Source organism: Macaca fascicularis, chromosome 8 (genome assembly GCF_037993035.2).
Source record: "Macaca fascicularis isolate 582-1 chromosome 8, T2T-MFA8v1.1".
In the NCBI taxonomy this organism is placed as follows: Eukaryota; Metazoa; Chordata; class Mammalia; order Primates; family Cercopithecidae; genus Macaca; species Macaca fascicularis.
In genome coordinates this window covers 42,422,644-42,445,176 of record NC_088382.1, presented here as the reverse complement: position 1 = coordinate 42,445,176, position 22,533 = coordinate 42,422,644, and the positions used below count along the sequence as shown (strand labels likewise).

Below are 22,533 nucleotides of genomic sequence, written 5' to 3'. Positions count from 1 at the left end.
GGGATGTGGAAGGATTTTAAAAGACTCGCTGGCAGAGAAAGAAAAAAGAAAGAACATAAACTATCAATGGTTTGAGACAAAAGAATAGGCAAAGGCAAAATTCTGACTCATGGAAAGAAAAGACTTAGCACAAGGCTTTTAACAAGAACAGAAAGACTTGTCTTCCTTATTCTTTTTCTTGCTACTAAGAATATTGTAAGGAGGAGTCCTTTTATGCAATATCAACCAACCATTCATTCAACAAATATTTACTGAATATCTATTATGTACAAGGCATTCTTCTTGGTACAAGGGATGAAACTGTGAAATAGCAGATAAAAATCCCTGCCTCTGTAAAGGTTATGATTATGATTCAGTGATTTACTTATATAATAAATTAGGTAGCATATTACAAGGTAATAAGTGCTATGGGGAAAAAAGGTGAGGGAGTGTGGGTGTGATGAGCTCTGCAGAGGAAGGGATGCTTGTGATTTTAAAAGGGTAGTCAGGACAGGCATCTCAAACCCGTGAGAGTTCAATCAAAACTGTGTATCCGGGAGAAAAACATTATAGAGAGAAGGAATAGCAAATGCAAAAACTCTGAGGTAGAAGCTTTCCTGGCAGACTGAGTCAGTGAGGAAATGAGTCATGAGAGACACAGTCAGCAAAGATGGGAATAGGCCATTGTAGGAATGTGGCTTTCTACTGTAAGTCAAATAGGGAAGTTAGAAGGGGAAGACCATGGAAAGTGTTGAGCAGGAGTAACATGATTTGACTAATGTTTTAATAGGATCACCATACCTGTTCTACTAAGGAGGAAGACTACAAAGAAGGCCCTTAGAGAAATCTACTAAACAGATGATGATGGACCAAAATGATAACAGTGGGAGCTGTAAGAAGTGGTTGAATTGCTTTTGTTTTAAAGGAACAGCCATTAAGATGAAGAGTGAGAAAAAAGAGAAATCAAGAATGACTCCCAGGCTGCTGTCCTGGGATACTAGAAGGAAGGAGTTACCATTAATTCACATGGGGAAGACTACGGGTAGATCAGATTTTAGGATGACTTTAGGACGGACCACAGGAGTTTGAGCCTAGACATCAAGTAAAAATGTCAAAGCAGTATATAGTAATTATTTGATAAACAAAGGAGACTGCAGTTTAAACAGAGGCTTGTAACTGTTTTTTATTTTGTACTGTTAATCTTTATGTGGTAAGTACAGTGCCTGCTACATGGTATACATGCAATAATGTTTTTTGTAGGAATATATTTAATAATGTAATCCCAACACTTGGGGAAGCTAAGGCAAGAGGATCACTTGAGCCCAGGAGTTCGACGCCACCTGGGCAACACAGTGAGACCCTGTCTCTACAAAAAATAAACTGGGCATGGTGGTGCACACCTGTAGTCCCAGCTACTCAGGAGGCTGGGGTGGGAGGAGTTTAAGGCTGCAGTGAGCTATGATCATGCCACTGCTCTGAAGCCTGGGCAACAGGGCGAGACCCTGTCTCCAAAAAAAACAAAAAACAAAAAACAAAAAAAAAACACACATACACACACTTAAATATATATTTAAATATATATGCTACCTAAATATATATTTCTAAATTATATATATTTAATTAGACAATGGCCATAGAACTTGTGCAGGCATATGTACAGTCCTATATTTTCGTCCCTAATTTTAACCTATATAAAGTCTATCACCTTTAAACAAGTTGTTTTTTAAATATGCTCATTATTTCATAATTGAAAGATATTTTCTCATAAGCAGTGTTTCAAATGCTTGATCCTTCAGCAATCTACCCCCAAAAAAAAGTTTCACCCACAATGAATTGACTATAGAACTAAAAAGCATAACAAAATCATAGACATTTCTGGTGCTTTTTAACAGATGGAGATAGTAACAACATCCCCCTGTGTTGGCCTTTGGTGACACCTTAAAATGCTCTGGAGGCCACAGTGAAGATGCCCTTTCACTAGCCATCCCTGCCTGGCACCTACAGCAACAAAAAGAGTGATCTTTCACCTGATAACGTGGCTTGAAGAGCAACTCAAGTATTTCTACTCTCTATCACCTCTAGACTCCACAATATTAATGATTTATAGCCTCTCCTCCTCTCTTTTCTCACATCTAGGTGATTTTCCCAAAATGGCTTCAAAAGGAGATTGACAATAATGAAACTGTTTTACCTGGAAACGACAAAGAAAAAATTTCCACTATCATTTAAAACATTATTTCTTTGAGTACTCTGAAAATTCCCAGAACACATTTCCACCATTACTATGCTGATTCCCACAGCCTAGGATTAGGAAGTCTTAAGAGAAGATTCTAAGTGCTGGTACTGAATTAGATTAAGAAAAAAAATACCTGATTATGGAAACTTGCTGACGGAGATGACATTGAGGGGCAGAGTCAAGAAAGTCAATTCTCTAGAAAGGCACCTTCCAGGAAGAGCAACTCACACTTTCCGGAATCTAAGAGCAACGCATGAGAATACCACTGTCCCCAAAATATCATAAATAATAACAAAAAATCTTATTACAAGGGTAGATTATGCATTTTATTAAATAGAACTGGAACCCAAAGACTGAGTTATCTGACGGGAAAAAAATGAAACATCTACAACATCACTGGCATCTAAAAAAAGAAGACACCAAACAAAATGATAGAAAATTAATATTTATTAAATAGCCTGCGAAGCAGAGGGTAGGAAATCTGCCCTCAAAAAAAGAAAGTTTAGTATCACCTTGGTAGTAAAAAGGAATCTGAGGAAAAATAAAAGAAAAAAAAATTACCTAGCATAACCTCATCCTAGTTCAAAAATTTTTTTTTTTTTTTTTTTTTTTTTGAGACGGAGTCTTGCTCTGTCACCCAGGCTGGAATGCAGTGGCACGATCTCAGCTCACTGCAAGTTCCACCTCCCGGGTTCACGCCACTCTCCTGCCTCAGCCTCCTGAGTAGCTGGGACTACAGGCGCCCGCCACCAAGGCCGGCTAATTTTTTTGTATTTTTAGTAGAGATGGGGTTTCACGTGTTACCCAGGATGGTCTCGATCTCCTGACCTCGTTATCTGCCTGCCTCAGCCTCCCAAAGTGCTGGGATTACAGGCATGAGCCACCGCGCTCGGCCTAGAAATTATTCTTTAAAAAAATTTTAAATATAATGGCTACACAATATAAAATACCACATGAAGCCACAATACACTACAAGAAAGAAAAAACTGAGCAGATAGAGTCCAATAAAGACTCCTAATTCTAGTTCTAAGATTATCAAATGATAGCCATAAAACATTTATGCTTACTATGATCAGGGGCAAAAGTGACAAGCATGAAAATTTGGGCGGGAAACTAAAATCTACAAAACTAGTATCAGATTTGAAAAAGAACCTGACAGAAATTTGACAAATGAAATAAGCAAAATTAATAACTCAATGGATAAGTTTAACAACAGACAAAATACATATGAAGGCAGAAATCAGTGAGGTGAAAGATATCAGAAGAAATTACCCAGAAGAAAAAAAAAAACACACAAAAAGATAGGAAACATATATTTTAAAAAATAAGAGACAAAGGAGACATAGTGAGGTCTAACACACAGTTCACTAGAATCACAGAGGCATAAGAGACACAGCAAATGTGCAGACACTCTGTGTACACAGGCAATATGTAAAGAAGCAATATGTAAAGACATGACTGAGAATTTTCTGACTGATGAAAAATATCAAGCCACAAACTTTAAAATACTAAAAAATTTCTAAGCAGGATATGAAGACTTATATGTGTAAATGTGTTATATATACCTTACATATGTATGTATGCATGTTTTTTTTTTCTTTCTACAATAGGAACATGATAATGAAATTTCAAAAAAACGTTTGAAGACAAAATTGTGAAAACAGCCATAGGTAAATAGAGAGAGACACTTCAATGGAATAATGGTCTGACATCTGACATCTCAACAACATGGAAGGCAAAAGACAATGGAAAAATCCCAATATGATGAAAAATAACTGATGATGACTCTATATTCAACAAAAATATCCTCAAGAAAGAGAGAGAAATAGAGACACCCTGAGGAGAAAAACAAAAACTAAGAGATATACTACTACTAAACACACACTAAAGGAAAGTCAAAATTGGTTCTTTGATCAGACCTAAAAATGGACACCAAATGGAAGGTCAGAGATGCAAGAGGACCAAAGAGCAAGGGCAGTAGTCAAAATCTAAATGAATAATGATAAACAATTTTCATTCAACAATCACTAGTATCTTCCTGGCACACAGCTATATGAGTCAAGAAAGTGATGAACGGAGTTAAAGTACTATATAGTCTTTGAACTGTGTGGGGAAGGATAAGATTTAACGGTAGACAAGATAAATCAAGAATATATGTAACAATTTCTAGGGTAACTTTAAAAAAAAATAAAAGACTGTATAATTTCCATTCTAGAAATATGTCTAGAAGGAAAACAGTATATGCTAAAATCACTATCTGGCAGTGCACAGTGGCTCATGCCTGTAATCCCAGCACATCAGGAGGTTAAGGTGGGAGGACTGCTTAGGCCTAGGAGTTCAAAACCAGCCTGGACAACATAACAAGACCCCATTTCTACAAAGTGAAAATAAAAGTAAAAACACTCTATCAACCCAAAAGAAATAACACAGAAGATTTTGTTGTTGTTGTTGTTGTTGTCGTCCCATTTTTAACTGATACACAGTAGATGTATATATTCTCAGGATACATGTAATCACTTGATCCATTCATACAATGTGTAAAGACCAAATCAGGGCAATTGGAACATCCATCAACTTAAATATTTAAGACCGAAGACTTAATGGTTTAATAAAACCATTTTATAAAATAAGTTTTAATAAAACTTACTTTATGGTTTAATAAAACCATAAAAGAAGTAAGACAAATAAAGGAAAGACATAAGATGGTAGATTTAAACCCAAATGCTATATTTAATTGATTCTAAAACATTATTTTCATATTTAAATAACTTTGAGACTGAGATTCATTTCAGATTACAATTGAAGTATTAACTTCATTGACACCATATTTCATTCTCAGTGGTATGTAAAAAGTGCTATATCTTATAATCAATGGCATTTAGATTTGATTAAATGTATCAGTAATTACAGTAAATATAAATATATTAAGTGATATAATTATAAAATATATTTTCAATTTGGATTAAAAATAAAATTTAAATATGTTTTAGAAGCATAACTATTAAAAATAAAAATAAATACACTGTCAACACTAAAAAAAAAATATGAGGAAGGTAAAGCAGAATCAGATTATTGGTAGTCCTAGCTACTGCAGTGAGAAAAGAAAAGGAAGTAAAAGGTATACTGACTGGAAAGAAAGAAAAACTTTGTACAGAGATAATATGATCATCTATATATAAAATCAAAAAGAATTGAAAAAGACTCCTGGAACTAAAAAGCAATTACAGAAAGGTTATAGGATACAGGGTTAGTATACAAAAGTCAATTGCTTTTCTATATGCCAGCAATGAACAAGTAGAATTTGAAATTAAAAACATAATATCAGGTACATTAGGACCCCCAAAAATGAGAGTTAGTTATAAATCTAACAAAATATGTATAAGATCTCTATGGGGAAACAATAACACTATCTGATGAAGGAATCAAAGAACTAAGTAAACAGAGAGATATTTCATGCTTACATACAGGCAGACTCAATATTGTCAAGATGTCGGTTCCCCAACTTGATCTATACATTCAATGCAATCCTAATCAAAATCCCAGCAAATTAATTTGTGAATATAGATAAAACTGACTTTAAAGTTTACATGGGGTGGCAAAAGACCCAGAATAGCCAATATAATAGTAAAAAAGAAGAACAAAGTTGGAGGACTGGTGGTACCTAACTTCAAGACTTACTCTAAAGCTACAGTAATCAAGACTGTGTTGCCATTCCAAGACGGCCAAATAGGAACCGCTCCAGTCTGCAGCTCCCAGTGTGACAGACGCAGAAGATGGTGATTTCTGCATTTCCAACTGAGGTACCTGGTTCATCTCACTGGAACTGGTTGGACAGTGGATGCAGCCCACAGAGGGTGAGCTGAAGCAGGGCAGGGCATCGCCTCACCCAGGAAGCGCAAGAGGTCAAGGGATTTCCCTTTCCTAGCCAAGGGAAGCCATGACAGATTGTACCTGGAAAATCAGGACAATTCCACCCAAACACTGTGCTTTTCCAACGTTCTTAGCAAATGGCACACCAGGAGATTATATCCCGTGCCTAGCTCGGGGGGTCCTACGCCCACAGAGCCTTGCTCACTGCTAGCACCTCAGTCTGAGATTGACCTGCGACCTGCAAGGCAGAAGCCTGGCAGGGGGAGGAGCATCTGCCATTGCTGAGGCTTGAGTAGGTAAACAAAGCAGCCAAGGAAGCTCGAACTGGGCGGAGCCCACCACAGCTCTGCAAGGCCTGCTGCCTCTGTAGACCCCACCTCTGGGGACAGGGCATAGGTGAACAAAAGGCAACAGAATCTTCTGCAGACTTAAATGTCCCTGTCTGACAGCTCTGAAGAGAGCAGTGCTTCTCCCAGCACAGTGTTTGAGCTCTGAGAACAGACAGACTGCCCCCTCAAGTGGGTCCCTGAACCCCATGTAGCCTAACTGGGAGACACCTCCCAGTAGGGGCCGACTGACACTTCATACAGGCGGGTGCCCCTCTGGGATGAGGCTTCCAGAGGAAGGATCAGGCAGCAATATTTTCTCTTCTGCAATATTTGCTGTTCTGCAGCCTCCACTGGCGATAGCCAGGCAAACAGAGTCTGGAGTGGACCTCCAGCAAACTCCAACAGACCTGCAGCTGAGGGACCTGACTCTCAGAATGAAAACTAGCAAACAGAAAGGAATAGCATCAACATCAACAAAAAGGACATCCACACCAAAACCCCATCTGTAGGTCACCAGCATCAAAGACTAAAGGTAGATAAAACCACAAAGATGGGGAGAAACCAGAGCAGAAAAGCTGAAAATTCTAAAAATCAGAGTGCTGCTTCTCCTCCAAAGGACTGCAGCTCCTCAGAGCAACAGAACAAAGCTGGACAGAGAATGACTTTGAGGAGCTGACAGAAATAGGCTTCAGAAGGTCGGTAATAACAAACTTCTCCGAGCTAAAGGAGGATATTCAAACCCATCGCAAGGAAGCTAAAAACTTTGAAAAAAGATTAGACAAATGGCTAACTAGAATAAACAGTGTAGAGAGGACCTTAAATGGCCAGATGGAACTGAAAACCACGGCACGAGAACTACATGATGCATGCACAAGCTTAAAGACTGTGTTACTGGCAAAACAAAAGACAAATAGAACAAGACAGAGAGCCCAGAAAGAGTCCCACACAAACACAGCTAACTGATCTCTGACAAAAGACATAAAAGATAGTTTTTTCAACAAATGGTGCTGGTACAACTAGATATTCGTATGCAAAAAATAAATAAATAAATCTAGACACAGATCTTACATCCTCCACAATTAACTCCAAGTGGATCAAAGATCTAAGTGTAAAATTCAAAACTCTAAAATTCCTGGGAAATAACATAGGAGAAAAACTAGATCATCTTGGATATGGTAATTACTTTTTAGATACAACACAAAAGGCATCGTCCATGAAAGAATTAAAATATTAAATGGGCCAGGCGTGGTGGCTCAAGCCTGTAATCCCAGCACTTTGGGAGGCCGAGGCAGGTGGATCACGAGGTCAGGAGATCGAGACCATCCTGGCTAACACGGTGAAACCCCGTCTCTACTGAAAAAATACAAAAAACTAGCCAGTCGAGGTGGCGGGCGCCTGTAATCCCAGCTACTCGGGAGGCTGAGGCAGGAGAATGGCGTAAACCCGGGAGGCGGAGCTTGCAGTGAGCTGAGATCTGGCCACTGCACTCCAGCCTGGGCGACAGAGGGAGACTCTGTCCCAAAAATAAAATAAAATATTAAATGTATGCTCAGTGAAAGACAATATTAAAAGAGTGAGAAGATAAGCTACAGACTAGTAGAAAATATTTGTAAAAGACGTATTTGATAAAAGACTCTTATGCAAAGTATGCAAAGAACTCTTAAAACTAAAAAATAAGACAAGAAACAATCTGATTAAACAATGGGCCAAAGACCTTCACAGATGCCACAAAGAAGATATACAGAAGGCAAATAAACACACAAAAAGATCGTCTACATCCTATGTCATCAGGGAAATGTAAATTGAAACAATGAGATACCACTACATGACTATAGGAATGGCCAAAATCCAAAACACTGACAACACCAAATTCTGACAAAGATGTAGAGCAACAGCAATTCTCATTCACTGTTGGTGGGAATACAAAGTAGTACAGCTACTTTGGAAGACAATTTGGCAGTTTCTTACAAAACTAAACATACTCTCTTAACATATGATCCAGCAATCACATCCCTTGGTATTTACCCAAAGGAGCTGAACACATGGTCACACAAAACCCTGCACGCAGACACTTACAGCAGCTTTTTTCATAATTGCCAAAGCTTAGAAGCAACCAACATGTCCTTCGGTAGGTAAATGGTCAAACTGTGGTACATCCAAATAATGGGACATTATTCAGCACTACAAATAAATGAGCTATCAAGACATGAAAAGACACAGAGGAACCTTAAATGCATATTGCTAAGTGAAAGAAGCCAATGTAAAACGGCAACATACTGCATGATTCTAAATATATGATATTCTGGAAAACACAAAACTACGGAGACAGTAAAAAGACTAGCAGTTGCCAAGGGTTGAAGGGGTAGGGAGAGATGACCAGGTGGAGCACAGAGGATTTTTCAGGGCGATGGGTATATTCTGTATGATACCATAATGAGGGATACTTATCATCATACACTTGTCCATACCCATAGAATGCACAACGCCAAGAGTGAACCATAAAGTATGGACTTTGAGAAGTCCACATGTGTCGATGTAGGTTCGTCAGTTTTAACAATCATACCCCTCTGTTTAGGGATGTTGAAATGGGGAGACTATGCAAGTGTGGGGACAGAAAGTGTATGAGAGGAGTCTTTCTACTTTCCTCTTGATTATTCTCCGGACCTAAAACTGCTAAAAAAAAAAAAAAAAAAAAAAAAAAAAAAAAAGTCTTCTCAAAATATTGAAGAGGAAGGAACACTTCCAAACTCATTTTATGAGCCCAGCATCACCCTAATATCAAAGTCAGACAAGAGACAACCAGAAAAGAAAATTATAAGTCAATATCCCTAGCAACATAAATGTAAAAATCCTCGAGACAAATACTAGCAAATAGAACTCAACAACACATCAGAAACATCAGGCCCTCCAACTAAGTGAGATTTATATCTGCGATACAAGGCTGGTTCAACACACAAAAATGTATTAACACCACGTTAACAGAATCAAGGATCAAAGTCACATAATCATCTCAACAGGTGCCAAAAAGGCATTTGATAAAATTCAACATTCTTTCACAACAAAAAATCTCAACAAACTAGGAAGAAGGAAATCACTTCAATATAATAAAGGCCATATATGAAAAGCCCACAGCCAACATCATACTCCACAGTGAAAAATCAAAAGCTTTCCCACTAAGCTGGACAAGACATAGGTACTCACTTTGGCCACTTCTATTCAAGAGATAAGAAGTCACTGGGAGAATAAGGCTGAATAATTCCCCTGGAATGGTCTCTATTATCAGTGTTATCAGTGTCCCTCTACTTCATGTTATCAGTGTCCTCATGTCATCAGTGTCCCTCTACCTCAACTCCTATGGGGTCAGTCTCCCCTGTAGCTACAGAGACTCTCCAAGATCCAGTAACAAACAGTTCACTCCCTTTCTATCTACTGTATCCCTAGCAAGTTTATACACATTCAAATCAACCAACCAAACAACAACAACAACACTTTTTTGGCTCTTCCCTTGGGGAAAATGATGGATACCTTAAATTTGAGATTATGTTATCTTCATATTTAAATGTCAATATGCACTAAGTTTTAAATATAATATTCAAAATACCATTCTCCTCAAAATATTTTAATTATAAGTCTGTTTGACACAGGGTTTACTTTAGGGGAGTGGTTTTAAATACCAACTCACTCAGGTTTCTGTTATTAACATCCAGTTTTGTCATACTGAGGCCTGTTCTGTTGTTTCACTACCCTCAGCCCTCCCAATCCTCCACATTCTGCTCTATTTTATTTCCCATAGCACTTATCGCCTTCTAACACTCTCTATTATTGATTTTCTTACGTTTATAGATTGTCTTCCCCCCCAAATGTAAACTCCTTGAAGGGTGAGTCAATCTAACTCACTGAGGTATTCCAAGTGCCGAGAACAAAGTCTAGCAGGTAGTCAGTGCTCAATAAATGTTTCACAAGTTGGTGAATAAAGTATGGGTCCACTCTTCATTGCTCCCTATACCATATTAAATTCCACTATGGCACTGTTTCATAACATTCCCTCCTTACCTCTGAATGCTTCTTTTTTATTTTAATCTATTGACTTACCTCATTGTTCATTACTCATTTCTTGTTTCCCTGAACTGACATCTTTCTCAACTTCACTGCTGGCCAAAGCAAATCCTAAATTTATTTCCCTCTCCTACAGGAAATCTTTTACAAACATATGACTTTCCTTAAGTACCTAATTTTTTTTTTTTTTATGAAGCATGAATTCTTGTAAGTACTATTTTAACTCTTCCATATCTATTTTTGAGCCTAGTATTTGTTCAAAAACTGTAAATTCTGCTTGAGTGCTTCCCTTTATACTAGCATGTGATTAAAATTGTCTTGTCCACTCAGATCTTCAGCTGAAAGGCTGGTTGACAGAAGTTTTTATTACTCTGTCACTGCTTCAGGAGCCTGAGGGAGGTGGGAAGGGGCATGAACACTTGCAGCCACAGATATTCCCTATGTGAAATCTTCATGTGTGTTTGTTTCTTTGTTTGTTTTGAAATAGGGTATTGCTCTGTTGCCCAGACTGGAATGCAGTGGCACAATCATAGCTCACTGCAGCCTTGAACTCCTGGGCTCAAGTAATCCTCCTGCCTCAACCTCCTGAGTAGCTGGGACTACAGGCACGCACCAACACACCCAGTTAATTTTTTAATTTTTTTTTTTTTTTAGAGACAGGGTCTCACTGTGTTGCCCAGGTTGGTCTTGAACTCCTGGTCTCAAGCAATCCTCCCTAAGTGCTGAGATCATAGGCATGAGCCACCATGTCTGTCCTGTATTTGTTAAAGATACCATCTCTCATATCTAATTTTCACTCAGGCTCAGCAGCTACACACGTATGCACTACAGTTAGGTTCAGGTCTCTGCTTAAGACTCCTGCCTTCTAAATCAGGAAGGAGCCTCGCTGGCATTACAATGAATTTGCATTAGAAATCTACATTTCTGATGCCCAACCACCACGGGACCTTCTATTATAATTATTTTTTAGCTCTGGGACAGGAAAGGGTTCTAAGATCAGATCACAGGCTCTGACTTCCTGACTTTGAATCCCAGTCAGCAGTTTGGATGTGTGACCTCAGTTTCCTCATCTGCAATGGAGATAAAGTATGTGCACCTCATTTCACTGATAAGTACTAAGTGAGTGGACACCTTTTAAAAGCCTACAACAGTGCCTGCACATAAAAAGAGCTTAATAAATGTTAACCATTCTCTCTGCTCTTCTCTGTCTTGCCTCCCACCTTTATCTTTATAAAACAGGGTTTGTAAATAGAAATATGTCAGGATCTCTTCTACCTACAGTGACAATGCAGCACTTTCTCAAAAAGAGGTTTGTGAAGAAATTTCTTACACAGTCCTTCAGTGTAATCTAATCCACACTGAACCTAGCAGAAACTCCCTCCTAATTTCTAATTCAGATATAAACTTTGCCACGTTCTTACACTTTCAGTCTATAATTGGTTTACAGAAAAGTGTAGTTACATACTTGTGTCTATGTAAGTGTTGCCTTCTTAAAGCTCTCTGGAATTATTAAATTAAAAATAGACTTCAGCAATACATCAGGTAACAAACCTCCACATGTACTCCCTGAATCTAAAAGGCTGGAAAAAATAAAAAAGACTTATCATTGGTGTGTCATGTAATTAATTTCAGCGAACCAGAAATAACATTTCCTGTTTTCCCAATGTAGACATGAATATCCCTCACAGTGTAAGAAACATGGATCTATAATACCATATAAAGGAGAAGAAAAAAGAACCCAAGTACTCACGATGCTCCTGAATTCATGATGCAGCTCTTTGCTCCACAGGAACAATCTCTCCCATCATCATGATTCATTCCAAGATTATGACCCAACTCATGAGCAACAATGGAAGCAAATGTCTCCACAGTGATTTGCCCAAACTGTTCAGAACAGGAAGGTAGTAATTAGGTTTCTGAACGCAAAGAAAATGTTTTGCTGCTCAGATTATTTTTTCACAAATGGAAATTTATTCACTACACTGTTGACAGCCTATATGATAAATCAAGCATCCAACAACAGTCTTTATACATTTCAGTCTAGTAAGAAAGTAACATGAATCACATACTGATGATGGACATGGATCCTTCAAGCAAGAGATAACCACTTTAGCACCAAGAGATTACTCATGGTAGTTTATAGGAAAACAAGTTGATGGTTCTAATTTAATTATCTAAAATGGAGTACATGTTTCCTCACCCATAAAAAGTAAAGAGCTACACTCATAAGTGGGAGCTGAACAATGAGAACACATGGACACAGGGAGGGGAACATCACACACTGGGGCCTGTCAGGAGGTGGGGGACAAGGGGAGGGAGAGCATTAGGACAAATATCTAATGCATATGGGGCTTAAAACCTAGATGATGGGTTGATAGGTGCAGCAAACCACCGTGGCACATGTGTACCTATGTAACAAACCTGCACAGTATGCACACGTATCCCAGAACTTAAAGTAAAATAAAATAAATAAAAAAGAAAAAAGCTAATAAACACATAATACATATTTAAAAACTTGACCCAGTCTCTAGGGAAAGAACCCATCTGCCACTTCTACTGTGTTCCTCATAACACCCAAAATATCGTTTTAAGCACCAGGAGAGGAAGTACACAGTCAATAAATGCTAGATATTGTCCCAGTGCAAACATCCAAAGTTAAACATCAAGAACAACGTACCACATTAATCCCGCCTGCGTGGCTCCTTGAACACACTGTTCCCACAAATGCCATTCCTGCAGTTCCACCAAAACCTTTCTTTCTAAATGAAAATGTAAAAGTTAAAAAATGTTCTTGGGGAAAAAAGGGACATGTTGCTTTTATTTTATGAATAATCTCAACTGGATTAGGAGAACCTACAAATCATGGCAGAAAAATGGCAAAAAAAAAAAAAATTCTAAAATCAGAATATAATTATGCCTTATCCCCTTCTTATTAATTTTTTCAGACAAATGAAGACACTTTCTGGATACCGAGACAAGTTTGTTTCTTTTTACCTTCTAGATGAAACCTCTCCTAAAACACATTAGGTTTATTTATTCACACAATTTAGTGAAGAGAGACAGATAACGAAGGAAATGAATATGTTTACACGGGCAGCTGCACGCAGTGAGCAGGGTGAACGTGAAAGTCAGGATGGGCCAGAAGTAGTGGCTCATGCCTGCAATCCCAGTACTTTGGGAGGCCGAGGTGGGCAGATCACCTGAGGTTTGAGACCAGCCTGGCCAACATCATGAAACCCCCATCTCTACTAAAAAAACAAATACGAAAATTAGCCAGCTGTGGTGGCACACACCTGTAATCCCAGCAAATTGGGAGGCTGAGGCAGAAGAATCACTTGAACCCGGGAGGCGTAGGTTGCAGTGAGCCAAGACTGCACCACTACACTCCAGCCTAGGTGACAGAATCAGACTCTGTCTCCAAAATTTAAAAAAAAAAAAAATCTGGATGGGCCCCGTGTGATTCCCAACCACACCCTACACACCTGTACCTCAGCACCTGTTCTCTCTGCCTGGACCTCTCTTCCCTAATATTAATATAACCCAGACTCATTCCCTCACCTCCTTCAGGTCTTTACTCAGAAGGCATCTCCCTGGCTAGGCCATGTCACCTCAAAATTCAACCTCATTCCTCCAATGCTTTTATATCTACCCTCCCTGTTTTATTTTTCTCCTTACCACTTATCATTGGTTAAGATACTACATGTACTTATTTATCTCATTTATGGCCAATCTCCTCCACCAGAACATGGACTCCATGAGAGCAGGAATTTTTGCCAGTTTTGTTCACTGCTATGTCCCAGTGCCTGGGGTATACACCCAATAAATATATTTCAAATGAATGGATAAATCCTTCTCTGGGCCATCTGACCAGCCAGGAGAAGATGACCAGAAGTACTGACACAAGCAGATTGACAAGGAAACATTCCAGCCAGACCACCCTATAGTGAACTCATAGTTTCCAAAATGCACTCATGGACTCAAGGCTTCCAAAAACCTTTTCAGAACCCCATTCTCAACTGTAAACAAACAACTAAAAATCATCAAGTATCTGGGAAATGTCTCCAACAGGACAGACGGAGACCACACAAACAGAGGGGGTTAAGATAGTTTGGTGGGTGTGGTTGGGCAAGGCATAGTGAGTATGCTTGACACCTGCTCCTTTTAGTATTTAGTGAACTAGATGGTATTCTCACTGGTACAAGGATGTGTGAGCATACGATTTTACTGAAAACCAAGACCCACACCAAAACACATCATCAGGAAAATTCAGAAACCTGGGAACCAAGAAAAGATCCTACAAGTTTCCAGTGACAGGGGAAAAACAGGCCACATACAAAAGGTCAGCAATCAGAATGTTTCAGACTTCCCAATAGTAATGCTGGGACAAAAAAGACAAAAGAGCAATGCCTTCAAAATCGTGAAGAAAAAGGATTTCATGGAGAGAATTTTATACCCAGTGTCACGCCTATAATCCCAGCACTGTGGGAGGCTGAGATGGGTGGATCACCTGAGGTCAGGAGTTCAAGACCAGCCTGGTCAACATGGTGACACCCTGTCTCTACTACACTACAAAAATTAGCCGGGGGTGGGGGCAGGCACCTACAACCCCAGCTAGTCGGGAGGCTGAGGCAGGAGAATTGCTTCGACCCAGGAGGCAGAGGCTGCAGTGAGCCAAGATCGTGCCACTGTACTCTGGCCTAGCCAACAGAGTGAAATTCTGTCTCAAAAAAAAAAAAAAAGAGAGAAACTCAAAGCATGCCTAGGAAATACTGAGTTACTTAGGCCCTAGAATAATCAGAACTCAAATTAAGATAAATTTTAAATTCTGTTCCGAAACTGGGAAAACATATTTTCATACACTCACGAGGTCAAAATGCTTTCTTTCCATATATCCGCTCACAAAAAACTAGTAGAAAACACACTATACCCAAATGAGGAAGTAAACCCAAGAAAAAAGGAGGACATGGGAGAAAGGTGACAGGAATCTAAGACAGAAGAGGTTTCATGGTAATGCCACATCAAGCTAAGTTTTCCTCATTTAAATGAACACCCAAAACCTCAAAAGAATACAATTCCAATGCAAGAAAATAAGCAAAAATTATTATTTTGATCATTTCATTAACAGTAGTTTAAAAAAAAATACTTACAGAACTAGCTGTGCACTGTCATGTCTCCGACGTGTGATAAGAAACTTTTCCCGCCACTGCACGAAGTTCCCCAGCACATCACCAGCACCCCCAGCTATGTTGATCAGGTTTCCATTGGTCCAAATCTCCAGTCCAACTAGCACAATTCGAATATTTAACATAATATACATCTGGGAAGAGAGAAATAAAAGTATATAAAATATAGTAAAGAATGTGAGAAAAATCTTTTAACCACATGAAGTAACACGGCTACTTAAATTAAAACTTCCCTGCCTAAAAAAACAATCTTTACTTTAACACAATGAGACTTTGGGCGGTTGGGAGGCCAAGGCAGGTGGATCACCAACCTGGCCAATATGGTGAAATCCTGTCTCTACTAAAATGGAAAAATTAGCTGGGCATGGTGGCGCACGCCTGTAATCCCAGCTACTTGGGAGGCTGAGGCAGGAGAATCGCTTGAACCCGGGAGGCAGAGGTTGCAGTGAGCCAAGATTGTGCCACTGGACTCCAGCCTGGGCAACAGAGCAAGACTCCATCTCAAAAAAAAAAATACAATAAGACTTTAACCTCTCAATAGTCTCAGTTTCCTCAACCATAAAATGATAGTAACAGAGATTCAAAATCCTTATTATCTTCTATTCTAAAATCTGACAAACTCTGGAAATTAAGTTTTTGGTAAAACTGTTTCCAAAATTTGCCCTGATATAATGCAAGCCAATTCACAGTCCACATTTAACCCATTTAATGTAAATACTCCTATATTTCACTGCAGAAATATCAATGAGTCTGATTACAAGGTGCTACCCCAAGAGGTGTTATATACAGAGTGAATCACACTGTTTTTCTAAACTTTTATCTAAAATTTTAATCACAGGTACATCAGAGGTTTCAGAAAAAGGACTGTGGAATTCTTAATTTCATAGGGGTATGGTAAGGAGTAAATGGGTTAATAAATGTAAAGCACTTAGCTCAGTGTCTAGCACACCGTAAGTACTCAAGTGAATGCTATCATCATCATCGTCATCATTATCATCACTATCACGCTTGGTGTTCATATCAGCTTTGTAGATAAAATTATTTTATAAGAACATATATCGAATTCTTTAGTATCTCCCACTGGATGAACTCCAAAATCTCAAACCAAACTCTCTCTCTCTCTCTCACACACACACACACAAACACACACACACAAATATTGTCGTATCATGTTTTCAGGGTAGAAGGCAGCCTTATTCAAAATAAGATGCATTCGACAAGAATTCAAAGATCTTTCCATAAATGCCAAAGCACCTAAGCCTAGCTACTCTGAAGATAAAGTAAATGGTAATATGAAATCTCTTGCTCTTCTCAAAGTCTTTCTACACTGGTACTTTCCTTTAAACATTAAAAAGAGTTACAAAACAAACCAGAAAGCAGACCTCTCAAAGACTGAGCCATTGAGGCCCTATGAAAATCAGAACTCAAAATGAGACATTTTTAAGGTCTGTTCCGAGACTGAAAGAATAGGACAGAATCACCCTGGTTGATAGAAAATACAACTTACACTATCCAAGTAGTTTGCCAGGAGAATCATCTCTTCTCTCACAGCAGTCTGATTTCTTCCCATCATGTCATACTGGAAAAGCAAAGAAGGAGAATCATTATCACCAAAGTAGTTTAAGAATAGAAATGTAAGGCCGGGTGCAGTACCTCAGGCCTGTAATCCTAGCACTTTGGGAGGCCCAGGAGGGTAGATCACCTGAGGTCAGGAGTTCGAGACCAGCCTAGCCAACATGACGAAACCTTCTCTCTATTAAAAATACAAAAATTAGGCAGGTGTGGTGGCGGGTGCCTATAATCCCAGCTACTCAGGAGGCTAAGTCAGGAGAATTGCTTGAACCTGAGGGCTAGGCGGAAGTTGCAGTGAGCCAAGATCCCGCCACTTCACTCCAGCCTGGGAGAAACAGCGAAACTCCATCTCAAAAAAAAAAAAAAAAAAAAAAAAAAAACAAGAATAAAAATGTGTCTGTTAAAATGAAGGTAAGAATCCAAATATTTCCTCTGAACAAAAAATTGAAGCATTTAGACATTTATCAACATTTCAAATTAAGAAATTTAAAGGTTACATTGTAGTGATAGGAATAAAAGAAAAACCGGTAAAAGGGTAAAGTGAATAATAATGAAAGAGCACTGAAGTCTTCATTTTCTCCAAATTAGTAGAACTTTAAAACAAATTATCTTCTTACTGTTCCCTTTATTTATTTTAATGCAAAAGTATTTTCAAGCATTTCACAAAGGTAGAGTTTTAAGCAATCAAAATGCAGACAGAAAAGAATAAAAGACAATCTAAAGAACTTCCTGACCCACCACCTCTTAGGCTAATGATGTCACCAATAAACCTTTTTCTTTTAAATTTAAGACTTTAGTTGAGCAAGGAATGACTGATTCAATAATTGTGTGGCTTCCAAACCAGAACAGGTTCAGAGAGACTTCTTCCACGTAGTGGAAGAAGATTTATGGACAGAAAAAAGAAAGTGACATACAGAAAACAGAACTGAGGTACGGAAACAGCCAGAGTGCTTACAGATCAGCACCAATAAACCATTTCTAAATGCTGGGTTGAATTAAAAATGAGCAATTAACCAATAATCGCTAGTTAAAAAATCATATGTAGATGAAAACATACAGAACTTTAACCATCTTAAGCCAAATAAATATGACTAATTTTTCTTTGAGACCTGGCTAACTCAAATGTCTATTTTTAACATTATTTTATACAACCAATTTAGCAGAAGAAAAATTTTTAAAGGATTTATGATTTTGCTCTATGATATCAGAATATATCAGATTTTATCAGTTAGGGATCTAATCATGATTCTCCTACACAAGAAAAAAAAATTTAATTTAATACATTTGACAGGGCTTGATTGAAATTGAACCTTTTTTTTTTTTAACAATTTTCTATCTGTATATAACAAATACATCTGGAGACAGCAATGAAGAAAAACATTTTGTGTTTTTTGTTTGTGTTTTGTTTTGTTTTGTTTTGTTTGAGACTGAGTCTTGCTCTGTTGCCCAGGCTGGAGTGCAGTGGCGCAATCTCAGCTCACTGCAAGCTCCGCCTCCCGGGTTTATGCCATTCTCCTGCCTTAGCCTCCGGAGTAGCTGGGACCACAGGTGCCCCCCACCATGCCCGGCTAATTTTTTGTATTTTTAGGAGAGACAGGGTTTCACCATGTTAGCCAGGATGGTTCCGACCTCTCTGACCTTGTGATTCGCCCGCCTCAGCCTCCCTAAGTGCCGGGATTACAGGCGTGAGCCACTGCACCTGGCCGAGATAAACATTTGAATCTTGACTTTTGCGATTTGTCCAAAACATTCTTCTACAGAAGCTTTTTGCCCACTGTTTGGGGCTGAGTTCACACTTGTTCATATTCCATGTGCTTTTCCTTCTGCCACTTGAGGGCAATGAACCTATAATGTACAAATCCGAGTCTATCTCTTAATATTTTCTCCAAATTAGTTATTTGGAGTGGCTTGTTATTTTCCAACCTACATACAACAAGGAATTTTTTTTAAACCAAAAAAACCTCAAAACTGTCTCTACAGCTTACAAGAAAGGAACTGCCAATCATAGTAAGTTTCCACAAGTAACTTTTTCACACTGACAACAAAATTGGAAGTAAAAGTCAAAACACTAAAAATACTCTCTATTTTAAATTACACAGCTGTTGTAACAAATACTCACCTGTACCCCATAAATATGTGAAGTATTATTATATCAACAAAAAAACCAACATGAAAATAAACTATATAGCCATTACCTCTAAAACTGATAATCCTGTAAATGCCAAAGTAGGGACACATTACTTCTCTTAGTTAAAGCAAAGCACTTAGTTCAGTTTCTTAAGTATAAATAAGGAAAATGCCCTCATGTGATCCTGTACACGGAAATTAATACTATTCCCTTCTAAAGCATGCCAGGACCTGGAGGTTTTCCATCTCTTAAAGTGCAATATAGGTTATCTCAAATTCTAGAAAGCAAAGCAATTTTATTAGCCAACAAAGCCAAACCTTTTAGAGCCACAGCCCATTAAAGTAATCTGAAAAGTTCTCAAGAGCCTGATAGGCAGTACAGATTCACTCAAAAAATTCACCATAAGCAAGTCATCAGCAAGAACACGAAAAAAAATCATTAATAAAAAATAAACTTAAAGGCAGTCACATTTTGCTACATTTAGCTTCTGTTGGTATTCTGGTGGTATAAGGTTTAAGGGAAAAAAACCATTTTAGTTTTAAAATCATTATTTAAGTAAAATCAATACAAACTGTAGTTTATATTTCCTTCATTAAATGCTCATTTCTCATATCTTTTTCATGGAAAAGAAGAAAAATTGTCACCAATCTTACCCTTTCCTTGTCTACAACAATGAACAGCTCCACATACCGGGTCTGGGGCAAGACAGCTCTTCTTCTCTGTCAAAAACACAAACATCATAAAGGCAAAAAAGTTATAAGGCCATGATCACATCCTAATCTCTCATCACCTATTTCATGTCTGCTAAGAACATCATAAAATTATTTTACTTAACACATCCTACATTAAGATAGTAAAATATGTTTTTTGAAGTGTTATCTCCTTCTTAGTTATGAAAACTTTGTCCAGTTCTGCTACTGACTTTAAGTGATGATAAACTATGTCTGAGGGGAAAAAAATGTTTTTGAAGTGTTACCTGTTATCTGCACTAATATGAGAAAAATGCTAGTTACAGACAAAATGGGTTTAAGTTTACAAAGCAGCATTACCAATTTTCTAAAATCAAAACTACACACACACACACACATGCACACACACACATTTTAATGAAAAACCCCATTACTATGCTGAAAGATAAAACATAGCCACTAATATCCCAGAGCAGAAGTTAGAACAAGGTTGCCATTTAAAAAAATGACTAGTTTTGTCATTTTACAGAAATTCACGCAAAGTAGAATAAGCAAAAATTTTAATGTTTTCCAATGTTTAAAGTCAAAAAGAATAGTCCAAGTCAAAAGAGTGGATAGCAGGAGAGGCAATAAAAATAATGCCATCAACTAGTATAAGTTAATTAAAAATATGCCTCTTTCAAGGCAGCAACATATCTCATAGAAAGGTACAATCCCTGCAGCTGAAGTTGATCTAGTCCTAGAACAATTTCAGTCTAAGAGACAGCCATGTCAAGAGTAAATCATGAAGTACTATAGCAGTCTCTAAACAGGGATGAGAGTGTTCTTGAAACACACCTGAAGTCGTTAAAGTCCTAAAGCCATGTCTCTCTTTCCAATCTAGGGTTCAAGAATCACCATTCGAGTTGTCTAAGAGGTACCTAAAGAAAAACTCTTTTGCACTGGGTGCAGTGGTTTATGCCTGTAATCCCAGCACTCTAGGAAGCTGAGGCAGGAGGATTGCTTTATGCCAGGGGTTCAAGACCAGCCTCGATAATGTAATGAGACCTCATCTTTACAAAAAGTTTTTTTAAATTAGCCAGGCACGGTGGGTGGCACAGACCTGTAGTAGTAGCTACTGGGAGGCTGAGGCAGGAGGATTGCTTGAGCCCAGGAGGCCAAGGCCACAGTAAGCACTGCTGCAGATTTAAGCCCTCATTTCCAAAACCCACAGAATCTAAACTGTACTCAACTTGGTAGCAGGAACTGTATATTGCTCATCTTTTCATCCCCTAGTACCTATCACAATGTCTGGCATACATTTGGCAAAATTAAGAAAAGAAAAAAAAAAAACACTACTCATAGTATTGGTTTCATGAATAAACACATGATTTTTCTAAAATGGTAGTCTGAGCCATGAAAAATTGTTATTTCCTTACTCGAAGTAGCTGAGTCATGCTGGGAGGCTCTTCCTCTTCATCCTTTGTAGTTTCTTTCTCTATATCCTTGTTGGAAACTCCACATTTCAGAGGCTCTTTGTGGACATCATCCATTCGATAAATGATGTGCTCAAAATGAGAGCTGTTCTGTAGGGGTTCAATCCCATAACTTGCATTCTCTAAATGCAGCAGTCCTCTGAATGTTGCATTACACACATACAAATTTTAAGAAAAAAAAAATACAAAAGGAATCAGAAAACCTAAGTTCAAGTCCTACTTCTTAAATGTGTAAGTAGGCATAGCATGATATAGAGAATAAAATAGAGGCTTTAGAATCAGACAGACAGGGCTGGGGCAGACCTATATTGAAAGCTCAAATAGCTACTTATCAGGGTCACTGCCTGCAAGTCACTTAACCTCCCTGAGTGATCTACGGGAAATGGAAGGTACTACAAAGTAGTGATTAAGAATGTGGCATCTGGACCAGAGGACAAGAGTTCGAATTCCAAATGTCTTCTATTAGCTGCAGGACTCTCAGCAAGGTATTTAAACTCTGCCTTGGTTTGCACTCTGCAAAGGATTGTTCTGAAAACAAAATTACTTAATAAGCACAAAACACACAAAACATATTGCCTGGCACACAGTAACTATTAAATAAGTGTTAGTACTTAAGTGAAGATAATCATATTCATCTTATATAGAACTAATACGTATTAGTTCAAGCAATCATGCAATCAACCAACCAGTACAGTGCCATGTTGTCATGACCTCAAGGAATGTAATTTTAATACTATAACTTAATTTGAAGTGTAATATAATTTATCTGAACTTCAGTTTGCTCACCTAAATACGGAAATAATGAGCTCTTATTCACAGTCATAATGAGACTTAAATACAAGTCTTAAATAATACAAGTGAAAATTTTATAAATATAAAGTGCTAGAGAAATTTAAAGCATATTTTATTTAAAATACCAAAAATGATTTAGTGGTCTCAAAAAAATTTTCCTCTTTACATATTAAAACTCATCAACTATAATACTTTCTTAAATAAACATGTCAAGGATATCTGAA

The 22,533-nt window shown here is 38.1% G+C and overlaps 1 protein-coding gene and 1 non-coding gene across 6 annotated transcripts in view; one reads left to right on the top strand and one right to left on the bottom strand.

Annotated features, from left to right (window-relative positions):
* Positions 1-22,533, bottom strand: part of ADAM9 (ADAM metallopeptidase domain 9) — a 120,972-nt gene that overhangs the window by 79,283 nt on the left and 19,156 nt on the right. For 4 of the 5 annotated variants that reach the window (XR_010577257.1, XR_012416375.1, XR_012416376.1 and 1 more), the window contains exons 6-11: positions 21,461-21,656; positions 20,007-20,072; positions 17,161-17,232; positions 15,618-15,787; positions 13,148-13,229; positions 12,221-12,354 (exon numbers count right to left, since the gene is read on the bottom strand). Coding sequence is in view for 2 of the 5 variants with exons in the window: in XM_065519102.1 (XP_065375174.1) it covers positions 12,221-12,354; positions 13,148-13,229; positions 15,618-15,787; positions 17,161-17,232; positions 20,007-20,072; positions 21,461-21,656 (720 nt within the window). In the remaining 3 variants the exon portion in view is untranslated. Of the gene's footprint in view, positions 1-12,220; positions 12,355-13,147; positions 13,230-15,617; positions 15,788-17,160; positions 17,233-17,355; positions 17,575-20,006; positions 20,073-21,460; positions 21,657-22,533 lie in introns of those variants that run through there. The other variant, XM_073998653.1, reaches the window with a different exon arrangement.
* Positions 20,238-20,306, top strand: LOC123575386 (small nucleolar RNA SNORD38). Its single transcript, XR_006700677.1, has one exon. It is a non-coding gene; the product is annotated as a small nucleolar RNA SNORD38 (small nucleolar RNA).